Source organism: Dendrobates tinctorius, unplaced genomic scaffold, assembly GCF_039654945.1.
Source record: "Dendrobates tinctorius isolate UK_male_01 unplaced genomic scaffold, ASM3965494v1 ptg000011l, whole genome shotgun sequence".
Lineage (NCBI taxonomy): Eukaryota > Metazoa > Chordata > Amphibia > Anura > Dendrobatidae > Dendrobates > Dendrobates tinctorius.
This window is the reverse complement of record NW_027361679.1, coordinates 101,298,690-101,321,818: the sequence shown is the minus strand read 5'-3', so window position 1 is coordinate 101,321,818 and position 23,129 is coordinate 101,298,690. Positions and strand designations below refer to the sequence as shown.

The window sequence follows — 23,129 nt, the reverse complement described above, 5'->3', positions numbered from 1 at the left end:
TCACTACAGATTTGTATTATAATTATGTATTTTAATAGTTGTCAATACATTTTGTTCATTTAATTCTAAGTTTTTGGATTTTTGTGTTTATTCTGTTCACTCCCTGCATTTTAGGATTACAGTGGTACAGACAGGTTTTTCTTAAAAACAAAAAAGTGCTGCATTTATATTGTTGTTCAGTATACTTACACACATATATATTCACATATATACAGTTGTGGCCAAAAGTATTGACACCCCTGCAATTCAGCCAGATAATACTCAGTTTCTTCCTGAAAATGATTGCAATCACAAATTCTTTGGTATTATTATCTTCATTTAATTTGCCTTAAATCAAAAAACACAAAAAGAATTGTCCTAAAGCCAAATTGAATATAATTCCACACCAAACATAAAAAAGAGGGTGGACAAAAGTATTGGCACTGTTCGAAAAATCATGTGATGCTTCTCTAATTTGTGTAATTAACAGCACCTGTAACTTACCTGTGGCACCTAACAGGTGTTGGCAATAACTAAATCACACTTGCAGCCAGTTGACATGGATTAAAGTTTACTCAATCTCTGTCCTGTGTCCTTGTGTGTACCACATTGAGCATGGAGAAAAGAAAGAAGACCAAAGAACTGTCTGAGGACTTGAGAAACCAAATTGTGAGGAAGCAAGAGCAATCTCAAGGCTACAAGTCCATCTCAAAGACCTGAATGTTCCTGTGTCTACCGTGCGCAGTGTCATCAAGAAGTTTAAAGCCCATGGCACTGTGGCTAACCTCCCTAGATTTGGACGGAAAAAAAAAATTGACAAGAGATTTCAACGCAAGATTGTGCGGATGTTGGATAAAGAACCTCGACTAACATCCAAACAAGTTCAAGCTGCCCTGCAATCCGAGGGTACAACAGTGTCAACCCGTACTATCCGTCGGTGTCTGAATGAAAAGGGATTGTATGGTAGGAGATCCAGGAAGACCCCACTTCTTACCCCGAGATATAAAAAAGCCAGGCTGGAGTTTGCCAAAACTTACCTGAAAAAGCCTAAAACATTTTGGAAGAATGTTCTCTGGTCAGATGAGACAAAAGTAGAACTTTTTGGGCAAAGGCATCAACATAGAGTTTACAGGAGAAAAAAGAGGCATTCAAAGAAAAGAACACGGTCCCTACAGTCAAACATGGCGGAGGTTCCCTGATGTTTTGGGGTTGCTTTGCTGCCTCTGGCACTGAACTGCTTGACTGTGTGCATGGCATTATGAAGTCTGAAGACTACCAACAAATTTTGCAGCATAATGTAGGGCCCAGTGTGAGAAACCTGGGTCTCCCTCAGAGGTCATGGGTCTTCCAGCAGGACAATTACCCAAAACACACTTCTAAAAGCACTAGAAAATGATTTGAGAGAAAGCACTGGAGACTTCTAAGGTGGCCAGCAATGAGTCCAGACCTGAATCCCATAGAACACCTGTGGAGAGATCTAAAAATGGCAGTTTGGAGAAGGCACCCTTCAAATATCAGGGACCTGGAGCAGTTTGCCAATGAAGAATGGTCTAAAATTCCAGCAGCGCATTGTAAGAAACTCATTGATGGTTACCGGAAGCGGTTGGTCACAGTTATTTTGGCTAAAGGTTGTGCAACCAAGTAATAGGCTGAGGGTGCCAATACTTTTGTCTGGCCCATTTTTGGAGTTTTGTGTGAAATGATCAATGTTTTGCTTTTTGTTTCATTCTCTTTTGTGTTTTTTCATTTAAGACAAATTAAATGAAGATAATACCAAAGAATTTGTGATTGCAATCATTTTCAGGAAGAAACTGAGTATAATCTGACAGAATTGCAGGGGTGTCAATACTTTTGGCCACAACTGTATATCCCAAGCAGAACTTAAAACACTTTTTATTAATATCTTTCGTGATGAACCTTATGACACCATATAATTTACCATATAATAAATTGGAAAGCACAATAAAATTCTTACAAATTTGTGGGCTGAAAGGAAAAAAACAAAAAACAGTGTCTTTTTTACGTTTCATTTTAATGGTTACCGTGTGGAATAAATCACATGTTAACTTTATTCTGCAGGTCAGTAGGATAGAGCAACAGCTAACAAATTTATATAGCTTTTTATGTTTTACTATTTAAATAAAAAATAGAAAATAGAAAGCAGCTGATAATAATTCAAGTATGCATGGCTATAAGTATGACAAAGTATGACAGATGATGCAGGGATTGCAGATTGCAGCACAGCTATATTGCAACATAATGAAAGTGTATGCGGTCACATTGTGAGCCATAAATAATTAGTTTAGACCAAGCCTTAAAGGGGTTGCGCACCTATTTTTCCATTTGAAAAATAGCCCCATCATAGTGTAAAAAAAACAAAACAAATGTTTTACCTGCTGTACTGAAACATTGCAGTTCCTCCCTATCACTGCCAATCTCCTTGCTTACTCCTCCAGCGCAGATGCTGTGTGACTCCTGCAGACAATCACTGGCTACAGCAGGGATGGTTTGTGTTGGTCATCCCCTTAGTCCCAGTTTGGCTGCAATGTCTGAACTGTTTCTCCCCAAAGGAAGAGAAATCAGGGAGATTGTGAAGGATTTGTGCAGTGGTACAAAGGATCGATTTGTTTTCATTATTTTTTAGGCAATTGTGGGTGTGTGTTTATAATAAAAAAGGGTTTAACAACTGTTTTAATTTTTTAGACAGTATATAGACAGTATTTATCTGCCTACTTACCCAGATACCTGGAAAAGTGAAGAATGGGTGGTTTACGGGATGTGCTGCTTGCACTGTGTGCCATGCTAATGCACTGTCAGGCAGAAAAAAAGCTCAAACATAATTGGCTGCCGACCAATAATGAGAATCCCAGGCTATACCACAGGTAAATGATCATTGGGTAAGAGGAGCACAGATGGCATTCAATCATCATAAATTTACTTTAATGATTTTTGTGATCCTGGAATATCCTATGTATAGCACAAGTGGTCAAATCATCACTGGCTTGTGCGCTTTACACAAGACCTTTACTGAGCTCAGAGCGCAGTAGTCAGTGACAAAATCAGCTCAGCTACTTTGCTCTACATAGGAATCAGCTGAACTAAGCTTAGTAAGTGTTAGGCATAGCGTGCAGCAGCTTGGGATGATTTGTTTGCTGTGCTCTGCATAAGGAGCCTAAAGAGGGGCATAAAGAAGATGACTGATGACAGTGGACTGATTGCCCTTCTGCCCTCATGCTAACCATGCTTATGATTATACTATATTATTTAGATGCTTCTCCACTGTCATTGGCATGACTTCAGTTTGCTTATTTCTCTAGATTACTCTATTCTCCTTATCATCCTCCTGGATAAGGCTAGTTTCACATTTGCGGTTGAATCCGCAGCGTATCGTCCGCAAACGCATGCAAAAACGCATGCAAACGCATGCATGCATTTGCGGTTGCGGACGATTGGCCAGTGCTATTTTCCCGACAAATCATGCGCGTGTCTATGTGCTTGTGCACGCCTGCGTTCCTATAGACTGTAATGCGTTGTTTTGACGCACTCCATCCGCAAGTGTCCGCAAAATTGTGTCCGCAACATGTTGCGTTTTCCGCGCCACGCCGCACCCCTGAAAACGACTCATGCGTTCACATCCGCAGACGAACGCATGCAAACGCATGTACATGCGTACACCATGTTAAAGATGGGTACACATGACGCATGCGGATGGATGCGGACGAAACGCTGCGGACACAACCGCAAATGTGAAACCGGCCTAACACCATCAGTTTGTCAATGACACCTCTGCTCTCCTCGGTTGTTAAAATAGCTCACCTATACTTAACATCCAGCATGGCCTCCCTCTCTTCACTCTTTAGATTTTACCTTTGCTTCCATTTTTACTCCACTCAAAATGGCTAAATTGTTTTCTAGATGGCTCTAGAAACTGATCTGCAGCCTATAGGATGGCCTAGGCTCAGTTCAGCTGCAACAAGATGTCTGCTGTACACAGAGCTTGTCAGCTTCCTGCGTCTGTATCCTTCTCATCCTCCAGTAAGCATTGCTGCAGTCAATCAGATGAAGCATTGACACTGTGAAGGAGGAAACAAGAGCAGAGATTCAAGGCTTGGCAGCTCCCTGCCCATCCTTTAGCTTCCACCTTCATTCTGTTAGGTCTTGCTGTCCTTCACTGCAAAAACCTTCTCAATTAATGGTGATCATAAGCCAAAACCAGAGCTGATCTTTTCAAATAGGTCCACTATACATAGACTATACCGTAATTACAATTACGTCACAAAAAATCTGGTCTATAGGGGAGAACTTCCTTTTAAAGAGGTTATCTTCTGGAAGGTTTTACTATATTTAATGCATTGTTCCCATTACCAACTATATCAGATGTACTGTATGTAAGTAAAAATTAGCATCAAAAGAGCAAATAAATTTACGGAAATCAAGTGTGCAGTCATAGCTTTTCTAAAAATCCTAAAATTCGATCTGGGCTATGAGAATATGTAGTCTGTGCTATACCTCTATGTCCATATAATTTTTTCTATCATGGATTTCAAGGGAATCCATAGGAAAAAAAACCTTGGAATGCCTAACTTGCAGATTTCATAAAAAGACAGTCAGAGGAGTTATTCTACAGGTGAGAGAATCTAAATCAATGTAACTGGAGCTAGAAACAGAGACGTAGCTTTCATATTTGTGGAAGCATTCGTTGAAATAGTAGGTGTCGTTAGGTATGGCATGATTTTTGCACTGTGTACTGTGGTCAGTCTTGCTTGTTATCCAAGGGCATATACTGGTTGCCAGTTTTTCTTATTTTCAATGGGACATACACTTGAAGCCAGTCCTTCTAATTACCTAAGGGGCATACACTTGAGGAGTGTGTTGTATTACTAATCAAAGGGGCATGATTCATTTTGTGACTTTGAAGCCATGCAGCACCCCATGAAGAGATGGCCCCAAACGTTCTGGAAGAAATCTGGTGCTGTTACCATCTGATTCATAGTGCTGACTACTCTTGTGCATTCACTATTTTTACATGACAATTTTTGGACAATGTTCCACGACTGTATAAATACAGGTTTCACTCGAACTTGAAAAAAAATTTCTGAAGCCACAAAAAAAATCTTTTGCATTATGTCGTAAGAAGAAAGAACAAAGATTTTTATAACTCGGCCCAAATTTGCACAATTTGCAGACAAAATGGCGGAGGGGTAAAAAGATAAATTGTGGGTTCAGGTGCAAAACAGACCAATTAACAAACAAAATGACTGATGTGTAATAAATACAAACTGTGGGTTCATGTGACCAAAGGATGGCCCAATTAACAAAAAATTAGATGGATGTGTAACTAGTATATTAGAAATTGGTCCATGTTTTTAGCTTTATTATTCTCTCTTCCAGACTCTATTCCACTTAAACAATTAACTTGCTCATCTGCCTCTCCAATCCTGCTCCAAACTCCTTCCTTCATCTCCAAATCTTTCCACTCTTTACCAAAATAGCAGAATATTTGTTCTACCTGCTAGCCTCATCCCTCTCTTGTAAAGCAGTCTCTCCAACAGTGCATGCTGTCCCCATACAGGTGGACTATTGTAAGCTATACATACAAAAGGCTTTTTTTTATTGGGGGTCTAGGTCTGGGAGCTGTTTGGAAATGCGGGGTACGGGGATGCATAGCTCTCTGCAGGTTTTCGCGGAAAACTGCTGGCACTCGCCTCAGCTGCTTGAAAAAAAGTGCAAGGGCAACACCCTGGTACCATGAAATCCCAGAAGACAACACAACAATGAGCCCAAAAAAATGTCTTTAAAAACAAGGAACGTACTGTGCTGAAAGAAAGTATATAGAGCTACTAGAATACATGTTGTTCACTTTCTATACACAGATAGTCTTACCTTACTTTAGCCATTCTTATGTTCTTACCTGAATATCGAAAGTTGGAGCATGCAATGGTAGCAATAACCTATCAAGCATTCATACAAATGAGAACCAAGTCATTGCCTCGATTGTTTATGACATTCATATGGCACTTCATTTATCCTTGTTTCTTCACTGTTACTTTAAAAGATATGCTTACATTCAATTGTGCTATTTTCTTTTACTCTGTTTTTTTACAAGTTCAGAAATTGTGTTTTTAAAATACTTATTTCCCAATAAATGTAACATTTGTGGCTGCATATAACCCAATGTTTAGTTGAAAATTAAGCTTCGCATATTAACATCGTATTACAATAGTTGCCATTAAGTGCAGCAGTCTAACAGTATTGATATTCACCTCTGTTGAGGGACGCAGAGCTGTTGATTTCTCCAGTGATAAAGGAAGACTCTGACTGCTTTCTCACCGTGTCATTCCACATTCTACGAATTCGACTCTAAAAAAAAAAAAAACAACAAAAAAAGAACCATTGACATTAATTGGGAAGTCTAAGTATACGTTTACAAATTTCACATGGACAATCCTCGCACCATTTTGAGCTGGCATGTAATAGTACTAGAAATCCACAATCCCTTTGCTGCCCATATAAAGCACAATATTTCGTACTGAAGTACCTTTATCTCCTTTGCAAGCTCCATATCCTTCTCATTTTTAATTCGACATAGCCGTATAAGAGCTTTTATATAGCTGTAATTTTGAATGACACCATTTGTTTTACCATTTTTTGCACTGTAGAATGGTAAAATGTGTTTTGGACTGGTGTATAGTAAGATAATCTGGTAGTATTATATTCCATGTAAGTACATATTCTGGCGATAACAAACTCTATATTTTTTTATGTAAGTGGTGAAATTTTTTTTGAAATTTGTAAAAATAAAAAGTTGCTGCCATTTTCCAAAACCTGTAATATTTTCATTTTTATCCAAAATGGAGCTGTGTGAGCACTTGTTTTTGCATGACAGGGGGATGTTTTTACTGATACCATTTTGTAGTACATACAGGTGCATCTCACAAAATTAGAATATCATCAAAAAGTTAATTTATTTCAGTTCTTCAGCACACAAAGTGAAACTCATATATAATATAGTCATTACAGAGTGATCTATTTCAACTGTTTATTTCTGTTAATATTGATGATTATGGCTTATAGCCAATGAAAACCCAAAAATCATTATGTCAGTAAATTAGAATACTTTATAACATCAACTTGAAAAAATGATTTTAAAAACCAAAATGTTGACCTACTGAAATGTATGTGTCATGGTTAGGACATGGTTAATGTCCTGTTCTCACAGGGTTAACTTTTGCCGGCCTCTCTTTGGATCTGGGAGGGGTATTTATACTCACTCCAGACTAGGATTCCCTGTCAGCTATACTGTTATTCTGGCTGTGTGTCTGACCCCCTGGTGTGCGTGGATACTGCATTGCTTGTTTGATTCCCGTGTATGGCCCAGTCTGTCCCCTCACTCTGAACTCCGTCTCTCGTTTTGGTACCATTGTCTTCTCCGGTTCTGACCTCCTGGCTTGGCTATTGTTACTCCGTTACAGTTTGTCTCTATTGTACCGTCCATTGCCCGTTCTGGTTTTCTGATCTACTGCTACGTCCTGACTATTCGCTCTGTCTAACCCTTTGGTACTGTCCTGCTATCTCGTGCTTTGACCACGGCTTGATCTGGTTTCTGTCTCTGTCTATGCCCCTTGGTAACTTATCCCGTAGTTACCTTTCTAGGAGTTTCCCTGCAGCTCCTAGCTCTGTGGAGCTTAGGTCACACCCCCAGCAGTCACGTACTTCAGGTCCTGATAGTCTGAAGCACGTATCGCCACCGCTGCTGTCCCGCTCCACAGGTATCTTTGAGCACTGTTTTTATACTCAGGACACGCGCACTGGCTCAGTGAGCAAGTGCAGTGCGGTGTTCCTGACAGTATTTTCAGTAAATGCACTCAATACTTGGTCGGGGCTCCTTTGGCATCAATTACTCCCCGTCTGCATTGTTGGGTCTGGTGCACTTCATGCTTCCCTCTGCCAACAAGCTTTTTGGAGATGGACATTTTATTCTCCAGCGGGACATGGCACCTGTCCACACTGCCAAACGTACCTATGCCTGGTTTAAAAACAACAGCATCACTGTGCTTGATGGCCAGCAAACTCGTCTGGCCTTAACCCCATAGAGAATCTATGGAGTATTGTCAAGAGGAAGATGAGAGACACCAGACCCAACAATGCAGACGAGCTGAAGGCTGCTATCAAAGCAACCTGGGCTTTCATAATACCTCAGCAGTGCCACAGGCTGATCGCCTCCATGCCATGCCACGTTGATGCAATAATTAATGCAAAAAGAGCCCCGACCAAGTATTGAGTGCATTTACTGAACATACATTTCAGTAGGCCAATATTTCGCTTTTTTAAATTATTTTTTCAAGCTGGTGTTATAAAGTATTCTAATTTACCGAGATAATGACTTTTGGGCTTCCATTGGCTGTAAGCCATAATCAACAACATTAACAGAAATAAACACTTGAAATACATCACTCACATATTGATCAGAGACTGAATATGAGTCAACAGTGTGATGCAGCAGCAAAAAAGGCAAATGCAATTCTAGGATGTATTAACAGAAGCATACAGTCTAGATCACGTGAAGTCATTATTTCCCTCTACTCCTCTTTGGTCAGACCTCATCTGGAATATTGTGTCCAGTTTTGGGCACCACATTTTAAAAAAGACATCAACAAACTGGAACAAGTTCAGAAAAGGGCGAGCAGAATGGTCACCGGTCTGCAAACCCTGTCTTATGAGGAAAGGTTGCAGGATTTGGGAATGTTTAGTTTGCAACAGAGAAGACTGAGAGGAGACTTAATAGCTGTCTACAAATATCTAAAGGGCTGTCACACTGTAGAAGGATCATCTTTATTCTCATTTGCACAAGGAAAGACTAGAAGCAATGGGATGAAACTGAATGGGAGGAGACACAGATTAGATATTAGAAAAAACTTTTTGACAGTTAGAGTGATCAATGAGTGGAACAGGCTGCCACGAGAAGTGGTGAGTTCTCCTTCAATGGAAGTCTTCAAACAGAGGCTGGACAGACATCTGACTGGGATGATTTAGCGAATACTGCTTTGAGCAGGGGGTTGGACCAGATGGCCCAGGAGGTCCCTTCCAACTCTACGATTCTATGATTCACTCTGCTTGTAATTACTCTATCTAATATATGAGTTTCACTTATTTTATTGAAGAACTGAAATAAATTAACTTTTTGATGATATTCTAATTTTCTGAGATGCACCTGTATGTTTCAGATGAAACCCCCGAAGGATCCATTCACTATAGTGAGGCAGCAGAGTAACTGTGTACTCCTTCTGACTTCTGTTCAGTGGTCTCCTTCTTTTCAGAAGTTCACAAAACTGGTCGATTGCACTTTTATGCACACTTTAAAAGGTGGACACCACCAGATCATAGGCCAGATGGGGTCCACATCATCCCCATCTGCCTCATTATAGGGAATGTTTCTCTGGTTGTTTTGTCTGAATCACGTATTTCAGAGATTTACACAGAATCCCTGGTGTAAGCGCTCAACGTAAATCGCAGGATAAATGTGCGCTGAGACTTACTGCAAATGAAGAATTTGTTTTATTTATTTTTTATGCCACGTCTTGTGGTGTATAAGTAATTAAATGACTTTTATTATGGTCGGTGTGAATACAGCAATGCCAGATTTATATAGTTTTTTATGTTTGGCTGCTGTCACACACTAAAAGACGCTTTTTTTTTGCAAAAAAAGGCTTTTGCATCGCAATATTTGAGCGGTATAATTTTTCTATATTTCTACCGACAGTCATGTGAGGGCCTGTATTTTGCGGAACAAGTTGACATTTTTATTGGTAACATTTTTGGTCACATAACGTTTTTTGATTTCTTTCTATTCCGATTTTTGATAGACAGAATGTTCAAGAATTAGCAATTCAGGATTTTTTTAATGTTTTTTTCTATGTCGATCTGCATGTGGTAAAATTGATAAGGCAGCTTTATTATTCTGATCAGTACAATTACAGCAATACCACATTTATATACCATAAATTTTTTATGTTTTGGTGCTTTTACACAATACAAACTAATTTATAGAAAAAAATAATTATTTTTTGCATCGCTTTATTCTGCGAGCTATAACTTTTTTAGTTTTCCACTGATGGAGCTGTATGATGGCTTGATTTTTGCGGGACAAAATGAGTTTTCAGCTATACCATTTTTATTTACATTTATTTATTTATTGATTGCGTTTTATTCCACTTTTGTTTGGTAGCATGATGAAAAAGCTCCTGTGCCCATGTAAGGGGTGTACTGGGACTGACTTGTGCCCCAATCCCTTTGCCCTAGACCCTGTTATTATGTGTTATGTCATGTATGTTTATAATGCTGCTAGTGTGTAATGTAATGTGTAAATATATACGTTGTAGGGAAAGTGCAGTACTTAAGTTAGCCCACTAGATGAGGGCACTTTAGCACACTTAGAATAGGATAGGAAGTAGTTAATTTAAGAGGGGCCAAGGTAAGGCAGAGAATTTTCTGCATTTCAGTCAGTAGGGCCTGAGAGCCCGGACAGGGCAGTTGACAACGTAACGTTTCAGCAAGTAGCCCAATCATCTAGGGCCTGTGGGCCGTAGGTCACAGCAGTAACGGAATGCAGGGCAGCTCCAGTAGGCAGCACCAAAACTACGTGGGCTAATGCTCTTTTGTCTGTTGCGAAAAGGACAGGGGAACTTCTGAAGATAGTTAGGTTGGCCAGAAGGAATGCGAGTCGGTACGACCCTGGGACATTCCGGACAAGGTGAGGGAAAGCATAGGGACAGAAAGGAATGTGCTCTGTGATGTTCGCTATGATGTTGCTGTGACTGAGCTGGACGTGATGAGAATGAAACCAAGTAACATTGTTTATTTGAAGTTGGAACTGGACTCTGTCTATCTTTGTTTAAAACCGTCAGAAGGAAATCCTCAGCAGATCAGAGAGGACCCTGATGGATCTGAAAGCGCAAAGAAAGGTATGCTACAAAGGGGACATTGTGTGCATGTGATGGTGGGCCAGAGTACGCTGAAACAGCAACCATTGTAGGCCACGACTACAGCCCTGGACTCCCTCACACTCACGCGATAGCCAGGACATATCCATACGTCTTAGGTCAAAAACCACTTTCCAGCTAAGACGTATGGATACGTCCTGGGTAGTGAGAGGGATTAACTATAGCTAAGCCAGGTACTAACTTTTTTCAACTCATTTAATTCAATACTGTAGGAATGCTGGCCTTGCCCATGTATATTTTTGAACTGTGCATTGTAAGTTGTGTGTGGGCACCCCCTGAGCCTTTTAGCCTTATCAATAGGTCTTTCTCAGGCTGAAAATAGAGTTTACATGGATACTATATATTTCCCCTTTCTGACGTTAAAGCTTCGATGAATCAGAACTTATTGGAGTGGAGCACAGTGAATGAAGTACGTAAAACATGGCCAAGAATAGCCAAAAGTCCCTATTTCTTATTTGAGATTTGTCACTTTTCTTTTTTTTTTCTTGTTATGTTGTTCAAAATTATACATGCAGGTCATGAATTTGACATAACATAAAAAATGCTCTTTATTTTAGTGTTTAATTGTTTTTTTTTTTGCAACCCTGTTGCACAAAAAGTCACAAATCCTTTAAAAAGTCATGTTTGTCTAAAAATACACCAGAAACCTTACACCAGAAGGAAACTGGAAGAAGGTGCACCCTAAAACTGAGACATTTGGTAAAATTCATATTGAACCTGTCTAAAAGATCTGGATAAGAAAATTTTCAAAGAAAACTCAAAAAGAAAAACCATTTAAAAATTGGTGCAAAACCTAAAGAGAATAAAGCGCAAATACTAAAGTCACTAACAAGGAGCAAATGACTCCAGAAAATTGAAGAAACAGCAATTATGAATCAGGGTCACAGTATTTACCATTTGTCATAACTAGGACAAGGGAAGAATCTCAAAAGCCTTCTCTAAATCAAAGGTGAGTAGCGAAATTGGGTGTTAATTATTTGTATTAGCCTAGTTAAAGAAATTATATGACATTATCTCAGGACTGGTGTCGAGGCTGAGAATGTTATCATATGTTGGGCAATATTTGCGTGAATATTTGTTTGAACTTTAATATTTTCACTAGATGTGAACCTGTAGCAAACCCAGATTTTAAATCTGAATTTTCAGCGCAGGAGCCAGCCGAAGAATGAAGCGTACAATTAGGATATAGAAGTGAAAGACAGTCAACTACAGTAATCCTGATCTGATACAACCTAATAAATGTATCTCATTGACTAATTGATATAATGTAATTTCCTTTTGCTGGAAAATAAAATGTAAAGCATGGCATGTTTCCATTGTGTTGGATGATGTACAAAAAAAAAAATTATATTGGGGTACCGTGTTAACAAAAAAAATCTATGCAAATACTTATGTCTAAAAAAGACAAAACTATTCTCAGAATGATACCTTTATTGGCTGACCAGAAAAATTATATTTGAAAGTTTTCAGCGTGCAGAAGCTCCTTCACCACTATATTTAATATTTAGTACAACAGGACATTTGTGCATGGGGTGGATGGCGTGATGCCTCTTAACCCCTTAGTGACCGAGTCAATTTTGACCTTAATGACCAAGCCATTTTTTATAATTCTGACCACTGGCATTTTATGAGGTTATATGTCTGGAACGCCTCAACAGATCCCACTGATTATTAAATAGTTTTTTCATGACATATTGTACTTCATGTTAGTGGTAAAATTTCTTCGATGTGACTTGCATTTATTTATGAAAAAACAAAAATTTGGAAAAACTTTTGAAAATTTTGCAATTTCCAAACTTTTAGTTTTTGTACCCTTAAATCAGAGTTATATCACACAAAATTGCTCATGAATAACATTTCCCACATGTCAACTTTACATCAGCATAATTTTGGAAACATAGGAATTTTTTTTGCTAGGAGGGTTCAAAGTTAACCAACGATTTCTCATTTTTCCAACAAAATTTACAAAACCATTTTTTAAGGACCACCTCACATTTGAAGTGACTTTGAAGGGTCATTATGACAGAAAGTACCCAAAAGTGACACCCTTCTAAAAACTGCACCCCTCAAGTTGCTCAAAACTACCCTTCAGGTGCTTCACGAGAATTAACCCCTTCCTGACATCAGACGTACTATCCAGTCCATGGGACCCTATGCCCATGGACGGGATAGTACGTCTACCGCGATCAGCGGCGCCCACGTGGTGAGCGCCGCTGATCGCGGCCAGGTGTCAGCTGATTATCACAGCTGACACCCCGCACTATGTGTCAGGGGCGGTCACGGACCGCCCCTAACACGTTAACCCCTTGCACACCACGATCAAACATGATCGCGGTGTACCGGGGGTTAAAGGGAAGCATCGGCAGGGAGGGGGCTCCCTCCGTGCTTCCCTGAGCCCCCCACGGCAGCGCAATGTGCAGCGCTGCTGCGGGGGTCTCTTTCCCTACAGGCCCCCGAATCCAAGATGGCGACGGGGGCCTTCGGGGGCCTGTAGGGAGCTGACTTCCTCAGTGCCTGCAAAGCGCAGGCATGAGGAAGTCTGCAGAACTACCTGTGACAGATTGCTGATCTGTCACAGTGATCTGTGATGTGACAGATCAGCGATCTGTCACAGGACAGTGTTGTCCCACCTGGGACTATGTAATAAAGTTAAAAAAAAAAAAAAAAATCGCCAAATAAATTACAAAAAAAAAAAAAATATTCCCCCAATAAATCCATTTTTTTGAAATAATAAAAAAAAACAATAAAAGTACACATGTTAGGTGTCGCCGCGTCCGTAATGACCTGCCCTATAAAACTATCCCATTAGTTAACCCCTTTAGCAAACCCCTTAAAAAATAAAAAACGAAGCAAAAAATAATAATTTATTATCATACCGCCAAACAAAAAGTGCAATAACGCGTGATCAAAAAGACGCATATAAATAGCCATGGTACCGCTGAAAACGTCATCTTGTCCCGCAAAAAACGAGCAGCCAAACAGCATCGTCAGCGAAAAAATAAAAAAGTTATAGCTTGCAGAATAAAGCAATACAAAAATAATTATTTTTTATATAAAATAGTTTTCATTGCATAAAACCGACAAAACATAAAAAAAGACCTAAATGAGGTATCGCTGTAACCGTACTGACCCGAAGAATAAAACTGCTTTATCAATTTTACCGCACGCGGAACGGTGTAAACGCACCCCCCAAAAGATATTCATGAAACGCTGGTTTTTGTTCATTCTGCATCCCATAAATCGGAATAAAAAGCGATCAAAAAATGTCACGTGCCCGAAAATGGTACCAATAAAGATGTCAACTCGTCCCGCAAAAAATAAGACCTCATATGACTCAGTGAGTCAAAATACTGAAAAATTATAGCTCTCAATATGTGGTGATGCAAAAACTATTTTTACAATAAAAAGCGTCTTTTAGCGTGCGACAGCCGCCAAAAATAAATATCGCCATAAATAGTAAATCAAACCCCCCGTTATCACCCCCTTAGTAAGGGAAAAATAATAAAATTAAAAGAAAATGTATTTATTTCCATTTTCCCATTAGGGTTAGGGCTAGGGTTAGGGCCAGGGTTAGGGTTAGGGCTAGGGTTAGGGCCAGGGCTAGGGTTAGGGCTAGGGCTAGGGTTAGGGCTGAGATTAGGGTTAGGGGTGTGTTGGCGTTAGGGTTGGAGTTCGAATTGGGGGTTTCCACTGTTTGGGCACATCAGGTGCTCTCCAAATGCAACATGGCGTCTGATCTCAATTCCAGCCAATTCTGAGTTGAAAAAGTCAAATGGTGCTCCTTCCCTTCCAAGCTCTGCCATGCGCCCAAACAGTGTTTTACCCCCACATGTAGGGTATCAGCCTACTCAGGACAAATTGCAAAACAACTTTTGGGGTCCAATTTCTCCTGTTACCGTTAGGAAAATAAAAAATTGTGGGCAAAAATATCATTTTTGTGGAAAAATATGATTTTTTTTATTTTCACGCCCGGGCGTTATAAACTTCTGTGAAACACTTGGGGGTTCAAAGTGCTCACCACACATCTAGATAAGTTTCGTGGGGGTCTAGTGTCCAAAATGTGGTCACTTGTGGGGAGTTTCAATAGTTTAGGTAGATTAGGGGCTCTCCAAACGCACATGACACCCGCAGACCATTCCATCAAAGTCTGCATTCCAAAACGTCACTACTTCCATTCCGAGCCCCGACGTGTGCCCATACAGTAGTTTTCTCCCACAAATGGGGTGTCAGCGTACTCAGGACAAATTGGACAACAACTTTTGGTGTTTAGTTTCTCCTGTTACCCTTGGGAAAATAAAATAATTGGGGACTAATTGATCATGTTTGTGGAAAAAATTATGATTTTTTTATTTTCATGCCCGGGCATTATAAACTTCTGTGAAGCACTTGGGGGTTCAAAGTGCTCACCACACATCTAGATAAGTTCCGTGGGGGGTCTAGTGTCCAAAATGGGGTCACTTGTGGGGAGTTTCAATAGTTTAGGTACATCAGGGGCTCTCCAAACGCACATGACACCCGCAGACCATTCCATCAAAGTCTGCATTCCAAAACATCACTACTTCCCTTCCGAACCCCGACGTGTGCCCATACAGTAGTTTTCTCCCACAAATGGGGTGTCCACGTATTCAGGACAAATTGGACAACAACTTTTGGGGTCCAATTTCTCCTGTTACCCTTGGGAAAATAAAAAAATTGGGGACTAAATGATCATGTTTGTGGAAAAAATACGAATTTTTTATTTTCACGCCTGGGCGTTATAAACTTCTGTGAAGCACTGGAGGGGTCAAAGTGCTCACCACACATCTAGATAAGTTCCTTGGGGGTCTAGTTTCCAAAATGGTGTCATTTGTGGGGGTTTCCACTGTTTTGGTACATCAGGGGCTTTTCAAACGCGACATGGTGTCAGATCTCAATTCCAGCCAAAAACGTCAAATGGCGCTGCTTCCCTTCCGAGCTCTGCCATGCGCCCAAATAGTGGTTTACCCCCACATGTGGGGTATCAGCGTACTCAGGACAAGTTGCACAATACCTTTTAGGGCCCTGTTACCCTTGGAAAAATAAGAATTGAGGGTGAAAAGATCATTTTTGTGGAAAAAATATGATTTTTTAATTGTACAGCTGTATGATATAAACTTCTATGAAGCCTTTGGGGGTTCAAAGTTGTCACCACACATCTAGATAAGTTCCTTGGGGGGTCTAGTTTCCAAAATGGTGTCATTTGTGGGGGTTTCCACTGTTTTGGTACATCAGGGGTTTTCCAATCGCGACATGGTGTACGATCTCAATTCCAGCCAAAAACGTCAAATGGCGCTGCTTCCCTTCCGAGCTCTGCCATGCGCCCAAATAGTGGTTTACCCCCACATGTGGGGTATCAGCGTACTCAGGACAAATGGCACAATAACTTTTAGGGTCCTGTTACCCTTGGGAAAATAAAAATTGGGGGTGAAAAGATCATTTTTGTGGAAAAAATATGATTTTTTAATTGTACCGCTGTACGTTATAAACTTCTGTGAAGCCCTTGTGGGTTCCAAGTTCTCACCACATATCTAGATAAGTTCCTTGGGGGGTCTAGTTTCCAAAATGGGGTCACCTGTGGGGGGTTTCCACTGTTTAGGTACATCAGGGGCTCTCCAAACGTGACATGGCATCCGATATGAATTCCAGCCAATTTTGCATTGAAAAAGTCAAACGGCGCTCCTTCCCTTCTGAGCTCTGCCATGCACCGAAACAGTGGTTCCCCCCAATATATCAGGTATCAGTGTACTCAGGACAAATTGCACAATAACTTTTGCAGTCCAATTTGTCCTGATACCCTTGGTAAAATAAAAAAAATTGAACCTGAAGTATTTTTTTCATGAAAAAAAGTTAGATATTCATTTTTTTTAAAAAATATTCAAAAAATTCCTGTGACACACCTAAAGGGTTAATAAACTTCTTGAATGTGGTTTTGAGCACCTTAAGGGGTGCAGTTTTTAGAATGGTATCACTTTTGGGTATTTTCTATCATATAGACCCCTCAAAGTGGCTTCAAATGTGATGTGGTCCGTAAAAATAAAATGGTGTTGCAAAAATGAGAAATCGCTGGTCAATTTTTAACCCTTATAACTTCCTAACAAAAAAAATTTTGGTTCCAAAATTGTGCTGATGTAAAGTAAACATGTGGGAAATGATACTTATCAAGTTTTTTGTGTGCCGTATCTCTGTGATTTAAGGGCATAAAAATTCAAAGTTGGAAAATTGTGAAATTTTCAAAATTTTCACCAAATTTCCATTTTTTCACAAATAAACGCAAGTTATTTGAATGAAATTTTACCACTATCATGAAGTACAATATGTCACGAGAAAACAATGTCAGAATCACTGGGATTCATAGAAGTGTTCCAGAGTTATGACCTCATAAAGGGACAGTGGTCAGAATTGTAAAAATTGGCCCGGTCATGAACGTGCAAACCACCCTTGGGAGTGAAGGAGTTAAAGCAATGTGGAAGGAAAAAATTAACATTTAACTTTTTTCACAAAAAAACTACTTTAGACCCAAACTTTTTTATTTTCACAAGGGTAACAGGAGAAAATGGATCCCAAAATTTGTTGTGTAATATCTCCTGAGTACACTGATACCCCATACGTGTGCGAAATCCACTGTTTTGGCTCATGGCAGAGCTTAGAAGAGAGGGAGCATCGTCTGACTTTTTTAATGCAAAATTGGCTGGAATCGATGAGACACCATGTCGCGTTTGGAGACCCCCTAATGTGCCTAAACAGTTGAAACCCCTCAGAAGTGACCCCATTTTGGAAACCACACCCCTCAAGGATTTTATCCAGTGGTATAGTGAGCATTTTGAACCCAAGGTACGTCACAGAATTTGCTAACATTAGGTCGCCATATTGAATATGTTGTCATTACAGTTTGCACGGATATTGTGGGTGCTCGAGTGACATGCTTGAGTCCCTGCCCCGCATGTTTCATTGCTATTAGACACCCCCCAAAAGACATGTGGGGTTCTGCGATACTCGGTTCATATCCAAGCACCAGATCCAAACTTGAGTAGCGAGCCATCACATCATAATTTCTTTTAACTTTTGAAAAAACCCCAATTCTAATTCCAACCCTAACACAGTCTTAACCCCAACCCTAACCCAAAAACACCCCTAACCCTATCCCCAACCCTAATTGTAACCCCAAGCTTAACACAACCCTAAGCCTAACACAACCCTAACCCCAACCCCATCCATAACAGAACTCTAACACAATCCTAACTACAGCCCTAAGCCCAACTCTAACTGCAAAGAATGGAAAAAAAATTCAATTTTTTTATTATTTTTATCTAACTAAGGGGGGGACAAAGGGGTGTTTGATTTACTATTTTTATTATTTTGATCAAAATGAAACAATAGGAAAAATCTCCTATTGTTGCCGGGTACCGGCTGTCAGATCTCAGCGCGCATTTTCTTCAAGGAAGAACTGGAGGGCCGGAAAACGGAGCAGGAGGGCCTGAGGATTGCGGAGGTACTGGGAGGGCTCGGGGGACCTCATTTCTCTCTACTCTGATATGCTAGATCAGAGGTCTCAAACTGCATTCCTCAAGGGCCACAAACCATGCGTGTATTTGAGACTTCCTTAGCATTGCACAAGGTGCTGGAATCATCTGTACAGGTGATTAAATTATCACCTGTGCAATACAAGTAAATTCTGAAAACATGACCTGTTTGCGGCCCTTGAGGAATGCAGTTTGAGACCTTTGTGCTAGATCATATAAGAGGAGAGAGAAATGAATATCAAACTCATATCATAAAAAATGGCCCTGATCATATTCTGCAGTGCCTCAGCTACCCCCAATAGCCAAGACCCCAGAGATTTTCCAATGCTGAGGGGCACTATACCCTTATTTCTCAGTGTCGTTTAAAAGCGGCGCTGAAGAATAAGTACCCTTAACTGCTGCAGTTAAAAGGTGTATCGGCAGTCGTCAAGGGGTTAAAGATAAGCCAAGGTTGTAAAATTAAGGTTATTGCTTGGAAATTTTGGTAATAAACCTAATTCATAAGAGGAGGTTGAATAATTTTGATTGCAACTGTACTCATTTGCCAAATGCGAGTCATCTTTTTGGACAGTTGTACAAGAGAAACTTCTAAAACGTGGACCAAAAATTCCCCCTTTAATACTTTCCAGTTTATTGTGCCTGAAAATGTTATTCAAGGATGAATACATACCTATCCATTATTGCAGTGGAGTAAATATAGTCCAGCAGTAGAGTAGGTTTATTCTAATCTATTCTCAGTTATTTACATTTTACATCATTAATAGTTTTATTATTCACGAGTTACTTCAATCCATTTTCAATTAATTACAATTTTTACTTTTACTTTTACTCAGAATTTGGGAAAAATAGTGAAATGTGTAAAATGTTTCTTTGATTTATAATCAATTACCTGTGTTCCAGTGGAATATCTTCCAGCAGGTTGAGAATTTGATGTCTTGGTTGAACCAACTGAGTTTTCCATTTTTTTCCCACTACAGCAATGATTTCGTAAACATTTGCCATATTCTTTACGCACCTATAAAGAGCAGAAGCAAAAATGTTTAACACCGATTACTAGGTATTACCTGACATTTGAAACTGCAAATTAACATGTGACATTTGCACATAAAGGAAGTTTTTTTTTTGTTTCATTACAGTAATTTGGCTTTTAACCATATCATGAACAGAAGTGTTTTGGGCATTGATGCCTCAAACTAAATTTCAGCTTTTGGAATACGTCATAATACAAAGTTCAAAGCACCACTTTAGCGTTTTGTTTCAGCACTGAAGTGGAGCTTTAAATAGGAGCCCCCGTTCTTATACTCACCTGCCAGCGGATTCACCTTTTACCGATTGCCGTTCCGGTCCCACGGCGTCATCTTGAGCTCGTAACTTCTGACAGACGGAAGTCACAAGTTACATCACAAGCTCTCAATATTAGTCTCTGAGCGCCAGAATGAAGCTCTCATAGACTTGTACTGAAAAGTGGCCTCTGACGCGCTCCAGCAGACACTGGAGCGCGCTGGAAGGTCACTTTTCACCTGAGACGGACCGGAGCAACGCTGGAAAAGAATGAAGGGGACAACAGGTGAATATGAGACGGGCAGGGGCTTACAATTAAAGCACCACTCCAGAGGTGCAATAAAAAAACCCACTGAAGTGGTGCTTTAAGTATTCACAAGATGATTAGGACATGATAATAAAGTTGCTAGCCTATAGATTTTGGCTAACATATTAACGCATAAAATTTTTGTAGGACTCAGTCTGGCCTTGTGAAGTGGGATGGAAATATGGTGCCCGTACTTTGTGGGGTGGCCTTGCACTCGAAGAGACTCAGGTGTCTGCATGATCTAATATCATGGGTGTAAAAAACAATCTGTTACCCGTCACATTAGACTATACATGACCATGTGACTGCCACCTTATTTATTTTTCTCATTTATACAGCGCCTTTATAGACATTATTGGCACTGTCCCTATTGGAACTCACAATCTAGATTCCCCATATGTATGTCTTTGGAGTGTGGGAGAAAACCGGAGAACCCGGAGGAAACCCACGCAAATACGGGGAGAACATACAAACTCCTTGCAGATGTTGTCCTTGGTGGGAATGTTGTCCTTGGTGGGATTTGGACCTAGCGCTGCAATGCTAACCACTGAGCCATGAGTAGGTACAAACAAAAATAATATGTAGGAAAATATATAGTAAATATTAGGATTACCAGATAATCGCATCAACAAAGGCCTAATAGACTAATATATGCATACTGCATATACATGTCTTTTCTCCCATTTTTTATTGTATGTTATTTTCGAGAGAAAGGAGGAAAAAATAATATTTTTGTAGTCATTTTTCCCCCCAAAGGTTTTTTTTCTCGAAAGTTTTTTCTTTTTTCAAAAGTTTTTTTTTTGTCCAAAAAATATTTTCAAATGTTTTTTTCTCAAAAGTTTTTTTTTTTCTTTTTGTCTTTTTTAAAGAATAGAAGAGTATTTATTGTGATACATTTTAGTTTTCAAATGAGAATTCAATTAGATTGGCATGTTTGTTACAAATATGTTCATTATCATTATTGTTATTTGCTTATACATTTTATGTCATGTTTTTATATATGTAAAAGCGGATGCATCCCCATACTACATACTATAGAAGCGATAAGCTTGCAAAAAAAAAAAATAGTTCCATAGTGGGACAAAGCAAAAAAGCTAAAAAAATTTTTTTTTTTTTTTTTTAAATAATTGTAAAAATAATTTTTAAAAAAAATCAAAAATAATGATAAAAAAAAATCAAAAGATGGGGCATGGTTATGCTGTGGACCTGAGAGGACGTGTCTGAGCTGACCTCTGTATATCCTATACAATATCCTGGATAAGATCCACTCACTGGGGTCTCAAAAACTATTCTAAGCATCCTGAGTGAGTGGGGAAATGGTGGAGCTGTGAGATCAGGCGTCCCTCAGGTCGTGACAGGGGAGACTTTGACCTGGTGAAGCAGCAGGTGGGAAAAGTTGCAGCGGCCATCTTGGTGCTTGTGCTCAGTGCAGCTGCATGAAGATCTGTCGAACATAAAGCTGAGCCTCATCTGCTTTGATTCTCTCTGGGCTGCTGCCTGTTGGAGGGTGTCCGGGCTTCCTGCCTGGTCTGGGGCCCACATCTCCCAGCCTGAATTATAAACCAATGATCACCCACAGCAGCGGAGATTCCACTTAGCTCCATTTCCTATCTGAGCACACTCCTGCCCTGTCACACTGAGGTCTTGCGCTGCCTGGCAGCTCTCCCTCCCCCTAAGGTTATGCGCACACGCTGCGGATCTGCAGCAGTTCTGCAGACAGTGTACAGTACCATGTAAGTCTATGGGACTTACAATCCGCTGTGCACATGCTGCGGTTTTGGCCTCTGCGGATCCGCAGCAGTTCTGCAGACAGTGTACAGTACAATGTAAGTCTATGGGACTTACATTCCGCTGTGCACATGCTGCGGTTTTGGCCTCTGCGGATCCGCAGCAGTTCTGCAGACAGTGTACAGTACAATGTAAGTCTATGGGACTTACAATCCGCTGTGCACATGCTGCGGTTTTGGCCTCTGCGGATCTGCAGCAGTTCTGCAGACAGTGTACAGTACAATGTAAGTCTATGGGACTTACATTCTGCTGTGCACATGCTGCGGTTTTTTCACTGCGGAAAAGCTGCGGTTTTAAATCCGCAGAAAGAATTGACATGTCAATTCTTTCCGCGGATTCCGCTGCGGTTTGCCACCTCCTCCATTGTCCAGGTGGCAAACGGCAGGGAAATATCCGCTGGTGAATCCGCAGCGTGTGCACATAGCCTTATACCTCAGTGACTTCACTTACCGCCTGGCTGAGCTGACTGCATTTTCTTCTTAAACAGCCTTAGGGTGTGTGCACACGTTGCGGATTCTGCTGCAAAATTTTCCGTGCGGATTTGTGGAAATCCACAGGTAAAACCGCAGGTCAAAAGACCTGCGGGATATCTGCAGATTTTCTGCAGTTTAGCCTGCGGGTTTCCCCTGTGGTTTGACTCCTGTCATGGAGCAGGTACCAAACCGCTGCAGAATCCGCACAAAGAATTAACATCCACGCGGAAAATTCCGCACTGTGGATTTCATTTTCCATTGATTATAAAGGTACTGTACACAGCAGCAGAAACTGCTGCGGATCCGCAGCGTGTGCACACACCCTTATGCTCTGCAAATAATAAAACGCTAAAGGAGTTAACCCTTTACTGGAAAAAACAGTCATCTAGGAGTGCTATCCTGAAGAGCGGCATCCCAAAAGCCCTCCTAACCACTAAGGAGAATACTGCAGATGCTGAGGTGCAGTTTTAGTTGGGGGTTCTCCTGTATTCAAACTTTCTGACCATCTTATAATATACAGTATTACTTATAGTGTTGAAAAGGCCTACATTTTTTCCCTTATTATAGAGCGCTCTTCTCTAGCTCTCTGCTGACATCAAGTGGCCTATTCATGTAACCTCATCTTTATTTCCAAGTAGAAGTGATTGTATCTACACAAACTGTGACAACACTTTAGTGGTCTTCATTATACCCCACTCTACTATACAGTCCCTAAATAAAGCACAGGAATATCCACATGCAAGAGAAAATAGACATGTAGGAC

General features: G+C 40.3%; 1 protein-coding gene across 19 annotated transcripts in view; it reads right to left on the bottom strand.

Annotated features, from left to right (window-relative positions):
* The window catches only part of ADGRL3 (adhesion G protein-coupled receptor L3), a 948,965-nt gene that overhangs the window by 262,670 nt on the left and 663,166 nt on the right, over positions 1-23,129 (bottom strand). For 15 of the 19 annotated variants that reach the window (XR_012220289.1, XR_012220304.1, XM_073545415.1 and 12 more), the window contains exons 21-22: positions 19,407-19,532; positions 6,243-6,339 (exon numbers count right to left, since the gene is read on the bottom strand). Coding sequence is in view for 15 of the 19 variants with exons in the window: in XM_073545415.1 (XP_073401516.1) it covers positions 6,243-6,339; positions 19,407-19,532 (223 nt within the window). In the remaining 4 variants the exon portion in view is untranslated. Of the gene's footprint in view, positions 1-5,890; positions 6,026-6,242; positions 6,340-19,406; positions 19,533-23,129 lie in introns of those variants that run through there. The other 4 variants (XR_012220302.1, XR_012220303.1, XM_073545473.1 and 1 more) reach the window with 2 other exon arrangements.